The sequence below is a fragment of the Haplochromis burtoni genome, unplaced genomic scaffold (assembly GCF_018398535.1).
Source record: "Haplochromis burtoni strain Fernald_Lab_line unplaced genomic scaffold, NCSU_Asbu1 Contig_352, whole genome shotgun sequence".
NCBI lineage: Eukaryota > Metazoa > Chordata > Actinopteri > Cichliformes > Cichlidae > Haplochromis > Haplochromis burtoni.
The window spans coordinates 78,515-102,488 of NW_024582713.1; the positions used below are offsets into that span (position 1 = coordinate 78,515).

At 40.1% G+C, this 23,974-nt stretch overlaps 1 protein-coding gene across 12 annotated transcripts in view; it reads right to left on the reverse strand.

Moving 5' to 3' along the window:
* Window positions 1-23,974, reverse strand: part of mef2d (myocyte enhancer factor 2d) — a 99,456-nt gene that overhangs the window by 49,712 nt on the left and 25,770 nt on the right. For 10 of the 12 annotated variants that reach the window (XM_005944352.3, XM_005944349.3, XM_005944354.3 and 7 more), the window contains exons 2-3: window positions 12,198-12,586; window positions 3,197-3,400 (exon numbers count right to left, since the gene is read on the reverse strand). In XM_005944352.3, coding sequence (XP_005944414.1) covers window positions 3,197-3,400; window positions 12,198-12,251 — 258 coding nt within the window. In that variant the 5' untranslated portion in view covers window positions 12,252-12,586. Of the gene's footprint in view, window positions 1-3,196; window positions 3,401-12,197; window positions 12,587-22,637 lie in introns of all 12 variants that reach the window. The other 2 variants (XM_005944350.3, XM_005944351.3) reach the window with 2 other exon arrangements.

Here is a 23,974-nt window from a genome sequence, read left to right on the forward strand (position 1 = left end):
ACACACACACACACACACACACACACACACACACACACACACACACACACACACACACACACACACACACTTAAGAGCCATCTGCAGCTGAAGATACAGCCTACAGAAAGGCTTTACTGCTGACACTCTGAGACAGACAGAAAGAGAAGGACAAGAAAGAAGGGAAAAACTGTCGTGACCGAGTGAATCAGGAGATTAGGAGGAAGCGAAGCCAGGAAGGGTAGAAGGAAGAGAGAAACTGACAGACAGAAAGGTGAAGGGAAAATTATGGCCTCAAACTCTCAGTCTTACCTTCAGCCCACTCAAACACAAAACTGCTTCACCAACACTTTCACTGAGATTTCAGCAATTACTGAATGCAAGCCCTTATTGGATGAAATTCCCCTTAGGAGCATTCGGCTCAGGCCCCAAAGATTTCATACCTCTACACAACCAAATAATAACCAATAATGACAAATCCCAAAACTCAGGAAGTTTAGGAGTATGTTCAGACAAAGTCCCCTTTGTGAAATAAATTAGATAAATCTGTTATTCATTGCATTTTCTTTAGGCTTAATGTAGCTAGGCTGGCAAATTCCTTTTCGTCCATGTGTGATTTTAGAGTGCTACTTTGGCCATTTCTGATGAGAACCAAATGATCCCATCAACAGAAAAACAGATGGAAATCAGATCTAGTTGAATGTGGAATTTACTTTCTGCTATATATGAAGTAATTCAAGCTTCAAGTATGACCCTCTCTTGTATTCAAGGAAAATGGTTTCCCAACAGTTCTGGTCTGAAAATCTTTGTATAATCAGAAATTCCTCAAGAAAACTGTTGGAAAGAGGATTTAATCTCACAGCCAGAGAATACTCAGATGCAAACCCAGAGCTGGGACTTTTGTGATCCAGGACCTGAATTCAATCAATGAGTCCTTCAGGTAGGTTCCTACAATGGAAAAATAGCGCTCTCCATTCAAAAACACCTTTAGCACATAACTGTAGCTAGCCATTGATTTAGGTGTTTGTGGACAGTTTGAGAGAACTTGAAAAAGAATTACGCCTTAAAGCAGCAGTTAGAGGTCAGATGAGCTTCTGAGCGCTTCATAAATCGAATCAAACAATGTTTGCAGCCTGTGGGTTTCTTCCAATAACGTATTTGAAATAGCCTGAAAAAGGGAAATAAAACTCATCATTTGCTGTCAAAGTTCATCACTCCAGGGACACAGGTTGGTATCGCTTACTTCATAAATGTAGTGAATCAAAAACTAGTGGAGAACAAAAGGTTCGAATAATATTTATTGCTGTAGCATCAATCTCAATTTTATAGGACTACGTTCTGCAATTTAGAAGCAGCTGATAAAAGAGGGAATCACTCCCACTCTATTATGTTGTTGTTCTCAGGCCATTGCCAACACAAGGTTTTATTCCAAAATCATAAGGGCAATTTGACAAAAAATTCAGATTGGGAAATTGCTGCTGACACAGATCAGGTAATGCTAGTGCCCAACTAATAATGGCCTAAATCCATTCATGAGCTAGCCATCTCATTTTTTCAAACCTTGCTGTTTTGCTGTGTGTTGTTTGAAATACGATTTAGCCCGAGCATTCAACATGACAGTAAAGCCATGGCGGTGACTGCATGTTGACAATGTTTGTGGTTGACTGATCGTGAACTCCTGCAGCAATATTCAGTGAGAAAAAAAACCTCAAAGCCAGGCGAGATCCAGCTTTAAGTCAACGCTCCATATGAAGCGTAAGTGCTGTACTGCAGTGCACACGGCTCGCTGAATCATACCTAACCATCTCGTGTTGAATTCATAAGAGGGTCCTTATGTATAAAAGGGTCAGCAAGGCATGTGAATATGTTCCATGTTCGCCTGACAAGCTCCAGCGAAGCCTTTTCCCACAGGGAGGAAAGACGTTAGGAAGCAAATGGATTCCTATTACAAAAACATAAAAATGGAACTGACGGACTGCCCTCACACTTTCTCTGCTGACCTAACCCGTTGACCTCTCTTCTAGTAAATATGTAAATGAACAAAGATTATTTTTCTCAGAAGTTTCTTCCTCTAACTGGTGGGCATTTTATGCTGAAGTGGTTTCCAACTGGTTCTAGGCGTTGTCCTTTGGCTTGTTGGTGTTTTGTTGTTGTTGTCAGAGAGGTCTCCAGGTAACAATACGACCAAAGCCAGAGTGTTAAGGGGGGCGGGGGATAAGATGGGGAAGCCCAGCTGTTCCTATCTCTCTACTCCCATTAAGCTCAAAGGCACCGAGCCAGAATCCAACCATAAACAGCACTGGGACTGACTGGACTCCACAATTCTGAACTGGGCAATAGTAAAGAAATACTAAAATATATGGTTACTTTTCAGTAACAAGGGATTTAAGGAAAGAACAGTGGGTTATAAAAAGTTTTTTAAAAAATGTAATGACACCTCTAAAAATGCAGTGTTTAACCACTTCAGTTTCTTAAAGCCTAATTTATAATGCATAACAATTTAAAAGAAGGTTAGATTGCTACAAACACTGAAGGTTAGTGTGACTTTGGCTTCTTTATAGATTAAACAAGATGTAATATATCACATCAGCAGATTTTTTTTTAAGCTAAGCTACCTTAATCACCCTCTGCCTCTAACCTGCCTACAAGTAAACAGGCATGACAGTGATATCAATCTCTAATCTTATTCTTGGGAAGAAAGTTAATCAATACACATCTGAAAATGTCCAGCTTCCCCTTTTAATGACTTGATGTACAATAAACTATGATACTCAAAGCCTTATTGCAACAGAAGGCAACAGAGTTTGTTCAGGAAGTGTATCTAGGTCAAGATTACTTTAAGCCTAGCATCTGCTAAAATAAATAAATGTATTAATTAATTAAAATAAAGGTAATCAAATGGAAAAAAAATACATTGAATGGACCTTAAAAAAGGTAACAATCTGACTCTGTAGAGGATAAAATAGGTTTAGTCAAGAATTAATCTTTATTGTTCCAACGGTAGAACCATGTAGATGGAGGATACATGAACAATGAATAACTTTCTGAGATTCATGCATAATAAAGTAAGCACCTATGAATGAAAATGTATGGACCAACATCAGAAGAGGGAAAAGTGGACCTTTTAAGGATGTTAAAAAGATTTTGAGGTGTGGTAAAGACGCAGTTGTTTCCTGCTGTTTGACCCACTGCCCTCCCTCCCGTCTCCACGCTTTACCTCGATAATGTCAGCGTTAGTCCGGCTCTCGTGTGGCTCGTTGTACTCGGTGTACTTCAGCAAGACCTTGTCCATGTCAGTGCTGGCATACTGGAACAGCTTGTTGGAGTGGTTAAAAATGATGAGAGCGATCTCGCAGTCGCACAGGACGCTCAGCTCGTAGGCCTTCTTCATCAAACCAAACTTCCTCTTGGTGAACGTCACCTGATGACAAAAACGAAAACTGAGCTGAGAGAGCTCTAACACAATCTTAGTAAAGCTTTTATCAAAAATTATTCATAGTTCCCTAAAACAATTGTAATTTTATAACATTATAAACGACACTCTATTAATGAAGTTAAACTGAAATGAAAACAAGGGCATTATCTACATATTCTGACATTTTATTTCTTGTTCTAAGGGAAGAAGGTTTTCATGGAGCCTCTTGGTCCTGAATGATGATGTGGGCCACGGAGCTAGAGTGTGGATCTGGCAACAAGCCACAGATTATAGATTTTTAGTGAAAGATCTATTTCAATTTTCACGAGAGGAAAATTTTCTTCAGGGTCTGTTTAGAGTAATGTTCACTTACGAAATTAAAATGTCAAAATGTACAGGTCGCAACCATTTACAGAAAAAAAGAAAGAAAAATACATGCTGATAACCATATTTCTTTCATTCAACCCAAATCGCATACCAACGCTAAGACAAACTAGATACTAAACCTAAACTAAAGCCAGTATTTTGAAAAGGATGCAGGCGGTGCACACAAGTTCTACTCAGCATTTTTTTTTTTTTTACAAATAATAAATAAAAGAAATGAAGCAAGTGAAAGGAATTTTGTTATTTCAGCTTGAAATACAACACATTTTGAATGTGTTTGAATAAAAACATATAGATATAAATAAAAAATCTGTTCACCAGAATTAAAAAACCTATAATCTGCAAATAAGACACAAGGCATGATGAAACTGAAAGGAACACACTGGGAAATCTGTCAAATGCTGAGAGTAAAACTGATACTAAATATGACTGTAGAATAAGCGACAGCTAGCATCTGTCAAAGCTCCCCTAAAGCTCTCTAATTGTCATGTTATATCCTGTTTTATCTGATGAAAAACCAAAGAGTAAAACTGACAACTTGCAGCTTTACAGTAAATTATCTGACCTCACTGTGACTCTCAATCTTGGCAGGAAAGTAAAAAAGCACATTTACGCAAATGTTGAGCTTTTCCCCCTCAAGACCTGACTTAATATCAGTTTGGACCAGAGCCATTCAAACCAGCTTATTCTCAGTTAAACTGAAAGTGTAATTTGAGCTTTTTGCACTTCCAGACTCTAATCACGGCACAAATCGTGCTCTGAAGCGTATGGTTTGGGTATCTGAGACAAAGCAAGACTGACTGCATGGAAGCACTGTGTATTAAACATACAAGATAGAGACATTTTTAGGAAAAAAAAAGACTTCTAGACAGAGTGTCTAAACATGCTCTTTCAAGTACTCAGATTGTATTTTGTGCACAGACTTTCACTTCAGTCCATACACTCCTTTCTCTCCCGTCACACTCGCTCTCTGTCACTGTCACACTATGATATGCTCTTTTCCATGCTCTCTTTCTATGTCACACACTCTCTCCCGCTCTCTTTTCTGCACTTTCCTTCTCTCACACGTTATTTCTCCCTTTCCCTTATGCGCGCACACACACACACACACACACACACGTACAAGCCCGCTCAGTTGTGAACAAGCTGAACAGAACTGGGAGTGTTGCTAAAGCACAGGGTCCCTTGTTGTCTGCCGGTTGGCTTTAGAAGCGCTTCCCTGCTATAACCAACTGGTATTTACAATCTAGAGAGATTTGGCTTTGTTTGGATTAAACACACAGGATTGCACAAACACAAACACATGCAAGGAGAAGAAGATTAGCAGAAGAAAAAGAAGAAAAGGCTTCAGGTACTGCTACAATATCGAGCATTTGATATGGGAGAAATGGAAATAAAAGTCAATGTGTACACAGATGGTGTTGAAGAGGCAGAAAGATTTCAAGCATGCTGCACTTCAGGCCACACCCACGAATGACATCAACACATTTTCCATCAGACGTGCAAGCCAAAAACCTGCTGTGACATCAATGATTGTGGCTGTGACCTGAAGTGCAGCATGCTTACAAGTTTCCTGTAGTTTACTGCACTTTCTTATGTAACCTTAAGTCCTAAAGTCCCTTTAAATCTTTGATTCTTATTCTAAGAAAGCTTTTTGTTCTGTACATCTGGAGATTGGTGACGTTTACTGAGGGAGAGGGAGTCACATGTTTGACCTTGAAGATTTTTAGCCATTTTACATTAATTTCAGCAATGGACTGATTGGTTTACTTTTTTTTGCTTTTAAATTGGGAAAAAAAAAATCAAGAATATTTCTGACATTTTTAATATTAAGTGAAGTGTTTTTACAAACGTTGCACTGATTTCACTGCAATTTTTTACAGATATTCGAGACCTTTAAAAAAGTCTTCATCAAAATTTAATCGCATTTACTAGGCTTTTAAGAGCAAAACTGCAGCCCTAATGGAATAACCATCTTCTGGTTTTATGTTTAAGAGTGAGAGTGTTGAGCTTTTTTTGTCCATTTATGGTAATTACAATGCATTAAAATATATCTGTCGCCAAATAAATGTATTAATGATATTCTGATACTGCCTCTAGGGTTTACCTGCATCGACAGAGGCCACATTTCTGTGGCAGAAGGCTGCTCCGCTGGCAGCTGAGTTCTGAACTGAAACTATAATTGAAATGAATTGAATACAGAAAGAAAGAGAGAACAAATAGAGTGGTAGAGATAAGATAGAGACACTGAGGATGAAAGCAGGAAAAGCAGCAAGTGAGACCTTCAATCTGTGCATCGTTCTCTCCTACAATCACTTCATCTCTTCCATCTCTTGCTCCTTTCTGCACCCGACATGTTTAAGCCTCCCTCATCCCTCCTTCTCCTCTCTTATTTTCTCGCCCTCATTTTCTCTTCCTCTCTTCTCTCTCTCTTGCTTTTTCCACATCCTCCCTTCCTCCCTCCCTTCGCACTCGCTCACTCATTGCTTCCTGCTGCCACAAATCAAATTATATCGGGGTCGTATCCATGGGCAACCGACTCCTCTCCTCCCCTCCGCCCCCCATTTCCCACCTCATCACACACTGCTACCATCATCTCACCCCCCACACCCCCTCCCCATCTTTATCTCTCTGCCTATCTACATATCTCTCCACTCCTCTTCCTCTCTTTCTCTCTCTCTGTCTCACACACACAGACACACACACAGAATGAGCAGATAAATTATGTGGCGATGTTGGTAAGGGAGGAAATTACAGTTGTGCGGGATGACAAGACTGGTGATGTAGAGAGAAGCCACTGCAAACAACAACTGCTCCCTAAAAAAATTATAAGGTCATCCACCAGTGCTTAAAGCAAACAAAATCAGTCCCACATCCCAAACAAAACCTCTGTCCGTCTTTCTTTTTTTAGAAAAAAGTAAGCAGTGGGGTAGTGACTTTTGGTCTGAGCTTCAATCTTGCTGTTTACCACAAAGGATAAACAAGCTGGAGGTAATTGACATTAAGAGCTGAATTGCCAGGTAACCAATGGCAACTGAAGAATAAGACATCCTCAGTGAGAAGAGTAAGAAAGAAAGGGGGCGAGTGGTTTCATTTGAGTGCGTGTGCGTGCGTGCATGTGTCTTGGCGAGGTTGTGGTTGTGTGGCAGATGGATGAGGAAACCACCACTGACAACCACAACCTCCTCTTGCTGTTTCCTGTAGCCAAAACCCTCTCTTTCATTTGCTAGCTTACAGTCTCGCTCACACATACAGTTTGAACAGTTGAGGAAAAAATTAATTAATAAATAAATAAATACACTGGGTCTCACTATACTAATCAGTACAGGTATGAGTTTCCAAGGATCTACAGAACCATGATATGCTATTTTTATTTTAAAATGTTAAGCGATTCAAACGTTATTGTAAATAAAACTGTATCTACTGGAATTGCATTTGTTGTGTGTAAAAGAGAGACAGAATTGAACTGTAAATTGCCATTACAATATCCTCTTCACTTTTAATTAAGGTGCTCCTCTAGTAATATTTTAATTGCCAAGAACTGTGCTACAAACAAACAAGCAAAATAATCAGCTGCTTCTCCAGAGTCTCTCTTGTCCTATGGTATCGCTACACTGTATTGTCCTTCATTTTTTTCACATATGAATTCTGGAAAATGTTGGGAGAATGATGCTGGACCATTGGTCAAAGCTCTGCTTTTCCACAGCACACCGCAGGAGATAGTCCACTTCAGAGAGAGTTTTTACTACTGGAAATACTGATTTAGGCCAGAACGCCGCCTGGGTTGAGTGTGCAGGATACAGTACACACAGTATCCCTCTCCTAGCTATGAATTCACCAGACAACTATGTGTGCCATCGGTGCAAATCGGTGCAATAGCTGACAGGTAAAAAACAAAAAAACAAACAAACAAAAAAAAAAAAACATCAAGTGTCTAATATTAGTGTGTTAGAGACTTGTTTTCTCATGTGCTATTCTGTTGAATAATGTCTAGAGAAGTTTAGAGTTACAGTGCATGTGCAAAATTGAATCTTGATCTGCTTTCCAACATGGGTTAGCTCAGCACAGGGGTTTTTCTGCACGTTGGACTACAGTTCACGATGAACTACAGAACAGGATGAGAGCTACAAATTGCAGTCTAAGAGAGTGGCATTGGATCCATTTATATGCAAGATAAGAAACTGTATGGAGAATAATTCAAATGGTATCGAGATTGCTCTTGATAGTGCTCGGGTCAACTTGCAGTTAGCTTCTTTCTCTTGCAGCCTCTTCTAGCTCTTTTTGAGGGGAGCACTAAGTGTTCCAAGCTACCCAAGCATGTCTTGGGTATACCCTGGGGTCTCCGGCCAGAAGGACATGCTCAAAAAAAATCCCACCTCACAGATGCCTTAAGAGGCTTCCTAGTCCGATGCCCAAACCACCTCATCTGGCTCCTTTTAATATGGAGGAGCAGCAGCTCTGCCCAGACACCCTTCCGAGGAAGCTCATTTCCACTACTTGTATCTCATTTTTTCGGTCACTACCCACAGCTTGTGGCCACAGGTGTGGGTAGGAATGGAGATCAACAGCTTTGCTTTCACAATCACTTCTCACTTCAAGAGGGCAGGCCGATACAGTGTCCACATCGCTGCGGACACCACACAACAGATTGATGCTTAATGCTTCATAAATCGTTAGACTTTTAAATACTTCTTTATGCATGACTATATTCCAACAACTACTAAAAGTTATCTGTTCTAAAATGTTAATCCTCTGGACTCTCAGTAAATTTGCTATAACTACAACTACTTCAGTTAGGAGACTGATTATTCTTCAACAATGGGCTACACTTGGAAAAAATCTAGATCAGCTGAAATGCTGAAATTCAACTTATTTAGCAGTGAAAGAAAAAATTCTGCACAATTACCTTTTTCCATTCACAGATATTTTAAAACATTTATTGAAAGCTGCTTCAAGGCTCATAAAAAAGTACTGCACATGAGATTTTTTCATGTGTAAAAGATCATGCACATTCAGAAACATGGCTTAGAATTGTATGTTTTGCTAGATGGAAGCAAAAAGCAAATGCTCAACTTTGTAGAACAATCTTTAGCTTGGAAAAGTTCGTGTTCAGATTTTAGCTGAATTATAAATGTATGCATCAAAGCTGTAACGTTGGCTGGGGGTGCCGCTGAGGATTAGTTTACACCTGACTCATATCTATTTTTTTTTCTACAGATGGGTATGTGAATTCCCACTGGAACATTTTGCATGAAATTGCCCCGATTAATTGATCTACAGGCCTACAATTAATTCAACAGCGATGTTAAAAAAAAACCCAAAAAATTAATGGCACGACAAGCTTAAATTAGTTTACTTTTAGACTCAGTGACAATACAGAAATACTCATTACAATATGCTAAATCTGTATCAGGAGCTGGTTTAAATGTTAAAATCAATAAATATTTGCATAAATGTAAAGAAGTGCTTTGATGTGTCTAATAGCTGATCATCTGAATTAACCATAAACTGATAAAGTCCCATTTGCTTACTGCACATGCATGTTTTATTTAACAGTTTCTAATCTGAATGATCAGAAAATGCTTAGCAATGGGAGTTGAGGCACAAGGGTTTCTTAATATTTAAAACTACACATCACAGAGACGTCTGTGAAATCACGTTTTCTCCAATCAGTTTGGTATGATGGACTAATAATAGTGACACTAAATGCACGACTACAATACTCATTAGATTTAACAAAGAAAAACAAATGGAGGAGCAGTGTACTGGAGAGCAACTGCCCCAAAATCTGATGCAAAATCAGAATCAAAATATCATCTCTAACTTTGGGGTCAGTGTTAGCAAAACAAAAAGATAAATCTTAAGCGGATAGTTTATACTAGCATCCCTGGAGTAATAGTTTTAAGTGAGTTTTCTTGTTCCTTGAAATTTAATTTCCAAAACAACCCGATGATGAATGTAATTCTTGCGTTGCACTATGCACTACAGCTGTTGCTTAACATAAATCTGATTAGCGATTCAGGATTCTTTGATTTCTGGCAGCAAATCTTTCTTCTTCTTACATCTTCTTGCTAAAATGGGTCACAGTGTTAATGAAAAGTCAACTCTTTCTGTGTTATCTTTGATGTGACAAACACTCTTCCATAAAAAGAAATAAACAAATAAATCAAAGCATTCCAACATGCCAGTCCTGTTCTTTTTCATGCGTCTTTGTCTTTGTAAGAAATGTGGTATTTGAGATGTTGTCATGTTTCCAGCCGGGGCCCACACTCTGAACGCTGTTTATTTTGCAGAGCTTATGGCAGCATCTCTGAATCAACATGTAGGAGGGTGACGGGCTGCATGTACTCCAAAATTCATTTGATTTCCTTTCAGAAGCTGCACTGTTCATTAGCTGAAGCAACACAGAGAAAGCATCTAAAAACCACTTATTTCATAGTCTGTTCCATATCAAACACTAAATGTCATTGAGAGAACAACTGAATCCTGCTTTACTGTGTCAACTGCTCTCACTGAGAACATCAGATAAACAAGAAAAAAAAAAAGGGGGGGGGAGGAGAAGGTGAAATGTAAATGCTCACTACAGCTTCGGTTCGATATGAGCATCAGAATGTCATCACGCTGACTGGTTTGACAAAGTGATTAAGAAACCATTTTCTGCGGGGAAATCGCTTGATCGCAGTCAATGATTCATTTGGGATTGTGACATTATGATCATGTATTACCACAGAGTTCATCACCTTATTGATAAACTGTTCAACACCTGACACAAACACTGGCTGCTCGAGCAGAAACAGCTACAACCCATTCCTCCTTTATGTCCAATTGTGTACTGATGAATAACAAGTCATCATACTTCACCGACCCCCTGCAGGCACTGCTTCCTCTTCTTTATCGAAATGCAACCTGCTAAGATTGATGAGAAGAAAACTGAGGATGATTTTCCAAACCCTACGGCCACCTCGCTTTTACACTGCTCGGGTCTTATTCAGTCAGGCACCTTGTTTCTCTCCCTACGCCTGTCTCCATCTTGTTTTTCTTCTCTCTCTGTTTTTGAAGGTGGGCACGTCAAATCCATTACTCAATCTGCTCAATGGAGCGAAGCCCATTTACCAGTTGACTCATTTTAGATGGATCATTTACCCTTTCATCCTCTCTGACAATGCCACTGATGTAACCAGAGGGACCGAGTCTGTTTTTTGGGGAAATATCATACTTTTTTTTTCTTGCCTTTTTCCACTGTAGGAAGGGGAGGTGTCAGAGAAACCCCCCGACACATATGAGCCTCATAAAACACAATGCTATTATACTGTTCTGTTGTGGCACTCTTGAGAGAGCTGCAACTATGTTGTTCATGCTACATGGGACATATGAAAAACGGAAAGGATCCCTGTGGGAATTTCTTATTGCCTGAGCTAAAGTATTCTGTCACCACAATGGAATTCAGTGCTGGAAAAGTGAAAATGATCATTTCTTTCTTAGATCTGAGCAGGACAGATGAGAGCTATACAGAGAAATCAGCTCAGTGAAAGCCTGCATCTACTGGCTATATATGGGTCATTTAACACTCCCGACTGGATCGTGAAGTTTAGCTCAGAAATTACACAAATATGTGTGTGGTTGTTAATTTTGTCTTTAGCCTTCAGTGTAACCATTTAGCTACAGCATAGCTAATGAGTGCATTAACAAAGTTAACAACAATGTCTGGACTGTGTGCTGCCTGTGTTTTCTGCTGCAAGTTTCTCAAGCAAGTGGAAACTGAGACCGAAGAAGATAAAGTAATGACACAAACTGTCCCACGATCACTCCAGATGGGTCAAATACAACTGCCTTGTGGTACAGTGGTGCTATCAGCAGAAGAAACCCACTCGGCGACATATCAAAGTCATCTAGTGCTGTCTGTGCAGAGATACTTACCCCATTTTAACAACTGCAAGGTCCAGCTTTATTATAAATGTACATGATAATGTATAAGCTGTGCAATTCATTTCTTATATGAACAACATAATGTCTATAGCAATGGACCACATTTGCAAACAAGCTATTTAATGTGTTCATTTTATATTACAAGTTCCTTACAATAATTATGCCAGTTTTTATGAAATTAAGCTCCTGAAAAAATTAAATAAAACTCAATATTAAATCTTGATTACCTAACACTGCATGACATTTATCATATTCTTCACTACAAGGGCGTTTGGGATTTCCTTATGCATGCACATGAAACAGGGTCAATACAGGATTCATTTTCAAATACCACAGGACTGATCCACAAATCCAGCTATTTATAATTATCCAGCTACTTATATTAACTTTGTTGAAAACTTTAGTTCTTTAATTTCTCTAATGGTTTCTGAAACAGGAAAGTTTAACAGGAGTTTCTTTCCATATCATGACAGTTCAGGTCATTTGTTCTAACCTGTTTGTTGCGTTCGTCAGTGATCCTCTGAATCTGGATCTTTTTCCTCCCCATGGTTCTGGTGTTGCAGTGGGAGGATCAGGGGAAAGTGACAAGATGTGAGGTCACGGATGGCTGCTGTTACTTTTCCTCCTCTTTGAATCTCTATTCGCTTTCAGTTTGCCCTCGCTGTGCACACTGACCCTGTTTGAAGGACCCAGGCAGGGAGTCTTTCACCAGCAAGATAGAAAAAAACAAAAACAAAAAAAGAGGGAGAAGGAAGAAAGGAAGAACGGGGCTCTGTGTACACCACGCTTTTCAGATCATGGTCCTGTTTCTGGGGGCAGGTCATCCACACTCAAGCTGAACTAGGATCTTCTGCCCTCCCCTTCACCTCAGCTGGGCAGCTTCTGGAAAACAACACAAGAGACATTTATCAGGCTGAGAGAGACAGAGATTCTGAAAAGGGCAAGGAGAGCGAGGCTTTGTTTGTATATTATGACCTTATTTAGCTACTACAAACCCAACATATACAAGAGAATAAATGATGCAGCAATCCATTTGAGGCACTATCAAATCAGAAGCACATTTGGCTGAAATGAAGAGTAGGTGAGGGGGGTGGGAGTGTTTGTGGCTCTACATGCAGAGCAAGAGGCCCTCAGGGGCCCGCGAGTCGGGAGGCTGTGCTGTGTCAGCTTCATTAGAGGCATCACCGCCACATCACTGATCTGCTGGTCGCCCACGGCAACCGGCTGCCCGGCCCAGGCCGCCTGACACGCCGAATGTGAATCCCCGATCAGAGGCACATTAGAGAGTCTGCGGATTCTGCTCATTTCCCATTTTCAAAACACCGTCTTATGCATTGATCATTTCTCTACAGGAAGCTCAGTAGTGACAAGACAATATGACGATCTGCACTATGCTGAAGGGAATTATTCTCCCTTTAAATCCATGAAATATCCATATAAATAATCAATGTGGTTAAAATGCAATTTTCAGTCTTTTCAAACAGATTTTCTCACGAAAGATACCCGACACATCTGCAAACAAAATGAGTGGGCAGATCTCCAGTGACACTTCATATTTAAAAGACAGGATGGCGAATGTCATTTTCTGACCATTAATATCATTACGCCTTATTACCTAAACTGAATGCTGACCTAATTCCATGCAGAACAGCGAAAGATGACGAGTGTAAAAACGTGTGTCTAATTCACTCATACGTCTAACTAACCATGAAATAAGGGTGGTCTGGGATACGCTACGGTGCCTGATCAAAAACAGAGGATGGGTACATCACGAAGTCCATATTTTAAAAGGGCAAGTCAGAGCAAGAAAGCCCAGAGTGTTTCTGCAAATTCATGCAAACTCATGAATGAATGAGACGGCAGCAGCCCAGGAATGGCAACAGAGGCAAAGACCGTTTTAGGCCCTGTTACTACTATTTACGGTTCAGCTTTAAAAATAGCGCTCTATATATATATATATATACATACAGATTGTGTGGACACACAGCACAGCCTGCACGTGCGCACACACACACACACACTGGCAGCCAAGTGGCAGAATTACAGAGCTAAATCATCTGGAAAGCAGCAAGTACACACATCAGGTCCGCAGCATTGTTTGCATTCCCTCTACCTGGGAGAGCAGCAGCAGAAGAACGCCCTCTATTTACATCCATTCTTATGAAACAAAGAACGTGAAATAGTCTGTCATGAGACTGACATTCCTTTTGTGCTGCTGTGGGAGCTGCACTGCATGCTCGTTTAGAGAGGATGCAATTGGCTTAGCTTTGGAGATGAGTTGCCTATGAATTATGCACTGATGGGAAAGAGTGGAAGGGGGCTGAAGAAAGAGTGTTATGAATGTCATAATTGCTTTGTAAAAAGGCTTGATGGAGAACTGGAGGCTGCCTGAGCCCGATTTTTTACACTAAGCATCTACAGTGAGCTGCAGGAACTGAATGTATTATACTGGCAAGATCTTTCACATATTTTGTTCCAGCCCCTTAAACAAAATTATTTTATAAAAATCCATCTCATCCGCTTTCGTTAATCCTCCTCGTCTCCATTTTCAGTATCACCAATTTAATAGGAAAACTAGCAAAGGATAATGAATTCTACCTGGATCACCTAATTAGTGTACTCCTGGAAAGAGCAGGCATTTCTTTATGTTGCACATTCATTCCTTTCATTCAGCTTCAAATGAAGGAAAGTAAAGAAGTGGTGGCGAAATATTTTAATAAAATAATAGGGTGTGCATTCATTCTCTCTTTGTCAGCCACAGAGCGAGTAGGGGACTCACTGCAGTTGCAGTGAAGTTCAAAGGCAGCAAACTGAGGGATTTGTCTTTAGGCTGTGGGCTGATCACACATGAAAAGGCTGCTTTATCTGCCTGGGGTGGTCAAGTCTCGACCTTTTACCCTTCATGCTGCTGCAGCTCGCTTCCCATGTCTGATGTCAGGCAGAATCTCTGCTCTCACATGGGAAGCGGAGAGCCTGGAGTGTGTCTGTTACTTCACTGAGCAGACACGAGTGATAGAGAGGCTCTGGACAATGAAAAGATAAACACTGATAATTAGGAATCTACCGTGGACCCAGATTAGCACCCTGGGGAACGCCTAATGCGTTTATATGCTTTATTCCCCAAGAGGCCATTGAAAGGCTAGTCTTTAACAATTTATTATGGCTGGAGTTAGGAAAACTGAATAAAAGGAATATAGAACTTTTAAGGAAACTGCAATCATTGAAAGTACAGCTGTGCTACATTTCTATAGGTTTTAAGCACAAATATCGGCTGTTCAGGTTTGATGAAAAATTCATCATCTCTTTAGATAAATTGGGCAATTTGAAGTTGATAAAGCTCTGTGGCTTCTAATGCGAGATGTTTTCATACAATTTGTACCAAAGCAGAGACGCCCTACCACACAAGAAATCTAGAAATGAAAACAAAGTATTCGTACAAGATGTCAGTTCTTTTCTGTTCTTCTTAATTACATCAGTTTGGGGTCGTCTTCAGTGTCCTTTGAAGATGCACACTACATTCTATAGTATGTACCAAAAAGAACCACCAGCCTCAAAATATGTGACAATTAAAAAAAAAAAAATGCAATCCATTATAATGTGCTGTTTCATAAAGACAAAAAAGGCACAATGCAGAAAAGTAAGCCAACTGAGAATCTGGTCATCAAATTAAAGAGCCTTAAGAGAGCATCATAAAGAGCATAAAAATGAAAAATACTGTTACTGTAGAAATGTGTCAGCTAAGTTCTAGAGAGGGCACATCAGGTCACAGCCTTAGGACAGTCTGTAACAAAGATTAGTCCATAAAAAGAATGGCTAGAAAATATTGCAGTGCATCACCATCCCTGACATCTACTACTGGCTGTTAAACATTTCAAAGCATCAAATCTTCTATTCCAATGATGTGGGTGGAAACCCACGAGGTACAGGGGCTATATTATGATTTTAACATTTATTCATGAGGAAAAAGTTAACAAGAATGCTCTATTCTGCAATAACTTGCTTCACTTTTATGCAGAGCCGTAGCTGGAAGCTTCATGTTGCAACTGTCTTTTACAGTCAGACAATAAAAAAATAAAAAAAATCTTCCTTTGGGCAATCAGGGGTTAAATGACTTGCTAAAGGGCATGCCAACCAGATTTTCCCAGCCAGTCAAGGTTTGTGAACTACTGACCTTCCTTCTGACAACCTGCCTGGCTGCCCCCGAGGCTAACACTGCCCTCGATATTTCCGATTCAATACGACCAATGTTTCTGCTACGGGCTTAATGTGCCAGAACCTGGAGGGAAAGAGACACACTTGCATGCCACAAAATGTAGCAGGAAAAGAGGGTGTTTGGGTTAAACATGATCTCTGTCAGTATAGCATTCTGTTGGCTTTTACGATGGACGGCATGATGTAATCAGATGATGATGCATCTCTGTGTGTGCACACTAAAGTCTGACAGCTACTGTGAGATATTTGGGTCAGAAATGAGTGATAATTCAAGCAGAACAAAACCTGAAACAGGACAGTTTTAATTAAAATACACTACAAGTGCTTTATTTCAGCAGTTTTTCCCTGCTGTTATGGGTTCAGGCACAGGTTTTTTTAGTGTCGCACTGCACCCTGCAATGTCAGCTAATAACTACAAATGTATGTTATATGCCATTTTCACTAGTGTGAATGAACATAGACTGCGTGGCATGTAAGAAAATGCTTATTTAGACATTGCCCCAACTTGACTCTTATATCATTGTACTGAGTTAATTTTTAAAAATGAGTTTGAGACAGAATACGCCTGGTTAAAAAGAAACATGATGATCCTAAGAAAAGTTATGACCATTGTTTTCCCCAATGATCTTTAAGCTGATGAATGTTTACTCGCTCATAATGAACAGAAAATACATTAGTCATTAAGCTTAAAACATTTTTGGGGGAAGGTTATCGGTATGCCCATATGATAAATCTCCAGTACAACACTAGCGCGTCTATATTGGTCAGGCCTGAGTATTATCTGTCTCTGTGCTTGTCTGTGTTTATGTGTGTTTTCCTGTATGTCCATTCTTTACCATCCTGGTGTGTAAAGTGGCAGTGGAGCAGCCTGGAGCAAAGAGATAACAGTCAGCGGTAGAGGGTTGGCCGTCAGGGGGAGGAGTAGTGGTAGTGGTGGTAAAGATGGTTCTCGGCTGCTGGAGCCTTGCCAAAGGACTACAGAGAAATCCATTACTTTTCCCACTCAGCACCAACATCTGCTAAAGCTGATCGCAACCAGCTCCACTGCAGACACCCACTATGTGCTGTCCATTCGAGCCCAAGCTATGATTACATCAACCTAGACTAAAATCAGTTTCTAACGCTTTATGGACAGAAAGCTGCCAATGTCATGGGAATTGTCTGAAACCTATATGTATGTGCTTATACCAATTGTAATGAGGGTCAATTTAAATACCCAGCAGACGTATAACGTTTAATGGTTATGAAAAAACTAACACAAATCCAGGAGTTAAACCAGCACAAAAATGCAAGCCGAGAACAAATTCAACACAGGAAATAAAATAAGCTGTAAAAACAGGCTGTTCTGAACTTAAGGACCAAGTAAAATAAAAAAAAAACAAAAAAAACAAACCCCAACAACACTGGCACAATGTTCACACAGTTGTTCAAAGAAAATTACTGAGGCAATAAACTCTCTTATTGTTGAGAAAAAGCATCCATTAAAGTTGCTAAAAAATGTCTTTTTCAGACAACAGACAGTGACCCTGAACAGAGGTACACAATCACCAGCCAGTGGCATTTAAGTGAAGAATACATAATCCAAAAAATGCCCCATGAATCACCGGCTGCTGTTTACCAATGTTGATGTAGCTGGCACTTTGGGGAGGTTCATGTGACTTCTGGCTAACAACACAAAGTGGAAAAGTATCAGGTGTTTTAAAGCCACAGTCAAGAAACACGAATTTTAAATAGTGTAAAAGATTCGATTCAAATTACACTTCGATAACTTTTACTGATGCTGGGATTGATAGTCAGTTTGTGTCAGACAGGACTGTCTGGTCAATTGATGTCAAATGTGTTTTGTTTTTTGGTCCTAAAATAAGTTTTCCCAGAAGATCTGACAGGAGGGAAATGGTAACAAATGGTGGCTGGTGATGTGCCAGCCACAATTTACTATGCATAATATGCTGACTATAAGAGAGTACCTCATAGAACTAAACTTAAAAAGAAAAAAAAAATCAGTAGAAAGCTAGGTATCACAAACTGCTCTCTGTGGTACAGCTTACGTGAAAAGAATCAAACCAGCAAACTTGTTGGTTTTTGCAATCACTGGCAAAAAGATACATGATCCTCTAAAGGAAGCTAAGCTAAAGTGCACTATCAGTAACAGTGACCGTTTGTCATGATATAAATATAAGAAAATTATATTGACTGCTAATGAAATATATAAAAATATCATTAAGCAGGCCCTGCTGGCAAAATATCACAGACATAGCCTAAATATCTGCACAGGAGTTCAGGGCTTCATGTTTCAAGATGTGTGCAGTTTGCCTGGATATAGCTGTTGAAGTCATGACCTCTGCACCAGGCTTGGAAAATGACTGATCTGTGGCTCAGTTTGAGGTAGACATGGATCAATAATTTACCAATATTCATTTATCACTCAAGGTTCCATCAAAATAGGTCTGACAAGTTGGACAAAATACAATTTGACAAATGATCCAATCAGATGCTCTGTTCAACTGGGAATCAAATGAAATCAAATCAGCAGGTGTCTGAGGTGGTCTTGCACCTGTGGTTTAATTTGACCAAAAACAAAAAAGATGTAGCAGACCAGAAGAGTGATCAAAATGAACATGCTCTTCTGCCTCATTAAAAACACAAGGACCAGAAATAAACTCTCCAGTGTTAGGGGCATTTAAAGGTTGAAGGTTAAATGGCAGGCTGAGCTCAAACCAGTGTTAATCGGTTGATTAATTCGTAAGCTGAAAATTAATTTGAAGACATTTCATTTTTCTTGCACAAATGAAAAGCATCCACTTGGGATTCTAACCACTTTTTCCCCCTGGTCTTTTCCAGTCCCCCCCCCTCCCGTCTTAATTGCAAACACATATAGGCACTGAGACACTGACATCTTGAAGGCATTAATGCCAAGGTTCATGCATTGCACACCAGCTTCAAGATGCATTACAATAATAAATCGGGTTTTGTAAGAGGAAGAGGAAAAGTCTAATAGATTTGCTCCTCGCTGGGAAACAGCTAGAACCATCAATGGGGCTGAGAGTGAAGGGTTGGGGGTTGGGAAAAGGTTGGCGTGTAACTGGGCCACTGAAAATGTGACCCGGCGAGCCCAACCTTGAGGGTGTTCTGCCAGCACCAGCTGTGTGATATTTACAGCCTGTTGCCTCATGTTCCCGGGCAACTGTTGGACACAGCTCCCAGCACACTCAAGCTTCAGATCACCCAGCATGCATCTTTACAATATCAACAAAACCCTATGGCTGATTTTGTGGAATATCAGCAGGTGGAGTAAAGGGAGGGCATGGTGACAAATAGTGGAGGAGGAGAGGGAGATGGACGAGGAGGAGGGAGCTGCTGGCCTCGTATCTGAAGCCTGGCTTATGATTGTGATTGTGCCTGTGCTTCAGCGCTGCCAACCCTGGCAGTGGAATATGATCTCCCCTTCCCCCCTCTCCTCTTAACCAATCATGGGTGAGACTTTAGAGAGGTGGGAAAGAGTGGGTAGGGCTGATGCAGTGCAAGGGCAGCACTTCTGAGGTGGTGGTGGTTTGGGGCAAGAGATGAGATGGGATGGGAGGGGTAGTAAGAAGATCTGTGCCTCATGGCTTGTGAATCACGCCCGCACTGCTGGGTCGCTATCAATACTGCAGTCTGCCCGAGCACGTACACACACTCCCAAACACGTATACAAAAAAACAAACAACAGCACGCACAAAAAGAAAAAACACACCTACGCACTTAACACAGGGCGCCCTAACTGTCACTGATCTGCTGTTTGTGCTCATAGCCTCTGGCATGAATACAGCAAAAATATCCCGATAATACCCATAATGCACGTATATACTGTATGCGAGTGCAAACACAGATTCACAAAGATGTCTTTTGTGCTGAATTTTAGAAACCATGTGGAGTATAGGGGACTTGTTGGCAGGCCATACAATACTTTAACTGTAATTTGTTGTTGATCTGAGACCTACCCCTGTCACTGCATCACCAACATGGACAATGTGGTTTGGCCTGTTGGGTTACATCATGACCAAAAGATAAAAGCTCCTAACATGCTCAGGGGCACTCCTGTTCCTGAAAGGTGTGGACTGATTAGAGGAGCCAGTGGTAAGAGTTTAAAATGATAAACTGTAACCACGTAAGAACTGTGACAAATAGGAAAAATGTGAAACCGTTTCTTGATTAGAAATCCTTCAGATTATCTAATAAGGGCTTGAGGCATTTTTTTAAATGTATTTGAAGATCTGCTGTGGCCTTGCATGTATAAGAGGTCACTACAAGTTCTAAAGTTTTCGTGCATCGATTTAAAGGTGTATTACAGTCACTTAAAGTAAATCAAATTGAGTCTTCTAGATGCTTTTTCAAGAACTGAAACCGATGTCTAAAACCTCAGCTAAACATGCCATTGATGGTTATTTTTGTTTGATCAAATAACCTTATCTAAAATGAGTTAATCTTCAGATACGTAGTGCTTGGAGATACTCAAATGTGCATAATTTGCTTCTTCTTACTGTTTGTGTAATTGTAAGTTGGATATATTTGTTTTTCAGACATGATAATTTCCCCTCAGGCTGAGAACTCCTGTGATCATAAATTTCTTTATTTACTGACAGTTTTAGGACATAAAAAAAAATGACATGATAAACTGGTATGATAATGACTAAATAAACAACTAATCAATCAACGCTGTGCCATTACATTGAACTAGCTCTTACATACAGTGTTTTGTTTTGTTTTTTTGGATCACAGCAAATTAAACAGCTGCAATTTGATTTATAAATGAGAGTTATTCTGGCAGCAGCAGTATTTAATGAATTTATTATTCATTCAAGTACTACTCATTACGTTGGGCTTTGTTTGTCTTTGAGATCAGATCATTTATAATCTATAATCTGCCTCATTAGGGCAAATAGTTTTGAAATGCAACTCTTGAGATGTCTGGTGGAATCCAGGTTTCCTCCCTGAAAGCTTTTCCCATCGTTTCAAATGTGCTGCGGCACAATAACAAAAAGGTATGTGACAAAGAAGAACGCCCGCCAGACAAAACACTAATGACATCAATGTGACACTCGAGGACGAAGGGCGTGCATGCCCGAGTCAGCGTGCGTACGATAGTTTGACATCACTAGTCGAACATGTTTTCATCAATGGGACCTTATGCAAGAGCCAGACAGGTAAGATCAAGACAACCGGCTGGCTCTAACACATAGTGCTTTAACGCAAGTGCTGTCAGGTTTATTTTCATGAATGCAGGTGAGTGGGAGGAGGAATTCTGTTTTTTTTTTTTTTCAGCACGAAAATACCTACCTATTTTTATCATCCACCACAAACGTTATGTTTATTTATCTGTCATTAACTGTGTAATGTGGGCACCGCAAGTATGCTAAAGGTACCCAGTAATAATAAACACTCCACGGAGTGTGGCGCACACACACAAACACCACTGTTCTAAGAAGTAACTGTAGTCCTTTCAACAATTTCACTCTCCCTATAGAAAACATTTTTGGTAACAGATATACACAGACTCAGTCATGACTGCGTGTGCGTGTGTGTGTGTGTGTGTGTGTGTGTGTGTGTGTGTGTGTGTGGGTGGTCATTAGAAAGCACAAGCTCCTTCAGCTCAGAGAGGCATCTTTCAATCTAGTCACAGGAGATCGAGCCAGGTCGGCTTTGTTGTCAAGAAACCTTTCAAAACAAGTGCGGAGCAGCTGCTTGGAGACCTGCAAGTCCATCCACTCTTGTTCTGACTGGTTTAAAAAGCAGAAGGCACCAATGCAACTCAATAAAACTTGTAGAAATGAGAAAAAACATCACAACCATGCTGAGAAAGGAAAACTTATTTCCTGTCATCATCCCAAAATTAAATGATGATCACTATGGAGCAACCAACAGCAGTGCAGCGCACAATCCATGTAATAATCTCCCATCTGTAGAACAAGACCCTTCAAATTCCTGATGTAATTCTTTTTCTACAAACAACACAAAGGCAGACAAATCAATTTAAGCCTGGAAATCAAAATAAGCCTATTATCTCTAGGATAAAACAACCTCCTGCTATTAACCTTGTGTTTTTCCTTTTCTTTTTGGGGAAAAAGCACAGTAAAAACAGGGTAATCGCACAGGTTAAAGAACCCCAGCAGCTGTATTCAATGCGATATATCTCACCATACGTAAAGTACAGAACATAGTTTTAACAGGTGTCAAGGGCACAAGCGTCATGGCACTCAACTCACCATTAATGGTCATGTAAGCCTTCAATTCAAGGAAGAAAAAGAGCAGGTGTGACGTTATGAGCTTCACAACAACACAAGCTTCCGACCATAAATCACTACAACAGACCCTCCCTCCACTCTTGAGCCTCTCTCAGCACATTGGGGACTTGGGTAGATGTCAGTTCAGCAGCTGACAAAGGACAGCCGGCCACACAGCAAGTCACCTCGCACTCTTCCATATCTACCTTGTAAAGACCTACTGATTGCTTCCTGGACTGATTAGAGACCCGAGAAATCTCTGAATGTTCATGAAAAACATTTTTTTCAGAACTTCAGCTAAAACGTGACTTTTAAACAGAGACGAGGTAGTGTGAAATCTTAAAAGAAAAAAAAGAAAAAAAACGACTTTCTCTCTTCATGGTTTTAAGAAACATAGCATTCATTTCACATCAAATCAATTTAATCAAACCAACTGTAACATCTCTATCGACTGCTCTTACCAGCGAAGATTTTTGGTGCCAAAAAGTTGTTTTGGAAGTTCTATGACACAGCAGAAAACAAAACACAATGTTGAGGTCAATAGTTCCAAAGTAGTCCAAGTCAAAGATTGCAGAGGTATACAAAGTCCTGTATAGAAAGACAGTCCGGCTTAGAGCAGCACATGTGCCACTCCACCCACCATCGACTGCCGAAGTGACAACTGCTGGTGGAACACCTCACTCTGGACGCCCCAAATTACCCTTCTTACTGGACCCCAAGCACCACCAAGCCCCCTCCTCTGCTGCTGCTTCTTGTCACTCTACCTCACTCCTCACAATTAAACAGTACACTCATCCCCCTCTCTACCCATAAACCCCTCCCAGGTCACCCTTTGCCCTAATATGCCTTCAGCAACTGCCACCAATTCATCATAGTCTATGTTAGCAAATGAGGTGTGTGCTGGTCAGCTCTTTAAAGAATTTTTTTTTTCCACATTTCAGCACATTTAGTGCAAATCCTTGCATTTCCAAATTTTTAGTAGGTCAATATTTAACTTTATTGAATTATAACTAATTGAACAATAAATTCTTTTCTAAATATAAATCTCATTCCTTGAAGTTTAAACTGATAGTTAAAATATGAAACTTGACATTATATACCACAGCAAAGAAAAAAAAAAAAACCCAAATAAAAAAAAACAGTGCAGTACACTATCAAAAAAATCAGTTTTTTTGCTCAGCATAAAATTATTATTATCTCATATCTGATCTGATTATTTTACTCAAACTTTAGTGATCATCACAGCCAGATTGATCTGCTCCACTATGGTAAAATAATACAGTGAGATTTTTTTTTTCCATGTACTGCCAACAAACAATGGAAAAATATGCCCCCCCAAAAAACATGTCGGAATGCTGAAATCGTCAGCTGACAAATGCAAAAGTTATTAACTTGTGTTTTGATAACTAACAACCTAATTTTACTAAGCTTCTGACATAGTGTTTATTGTAATTCCCAGTTTATAGGCTAAACAGAATATCGCTATATGTATGTGTCCCAAATGAGTGAGGGAGTCACTAGCTGCCTAACTGAGGGTGTGAGATCCTTGTTGCACACCAGTCTATCCCTCGTGCACGTGTGTCTATACATCTTCCATTTGGATCATGAGCTGCTAGCAACAGGGTGGCAGCTGCCTACATACCTTTTGATCCTCTGGACTCTCTGAGGACCCCACCCCCCAAAAATCTGGACACATACACACACACAAAGGCAATGCAATGCAATGCAATACACACATATACTCGAATGCTCAGCTGTCGGAGAATTCAACACACCGGTAATGTCTTGTGCCCTTCTG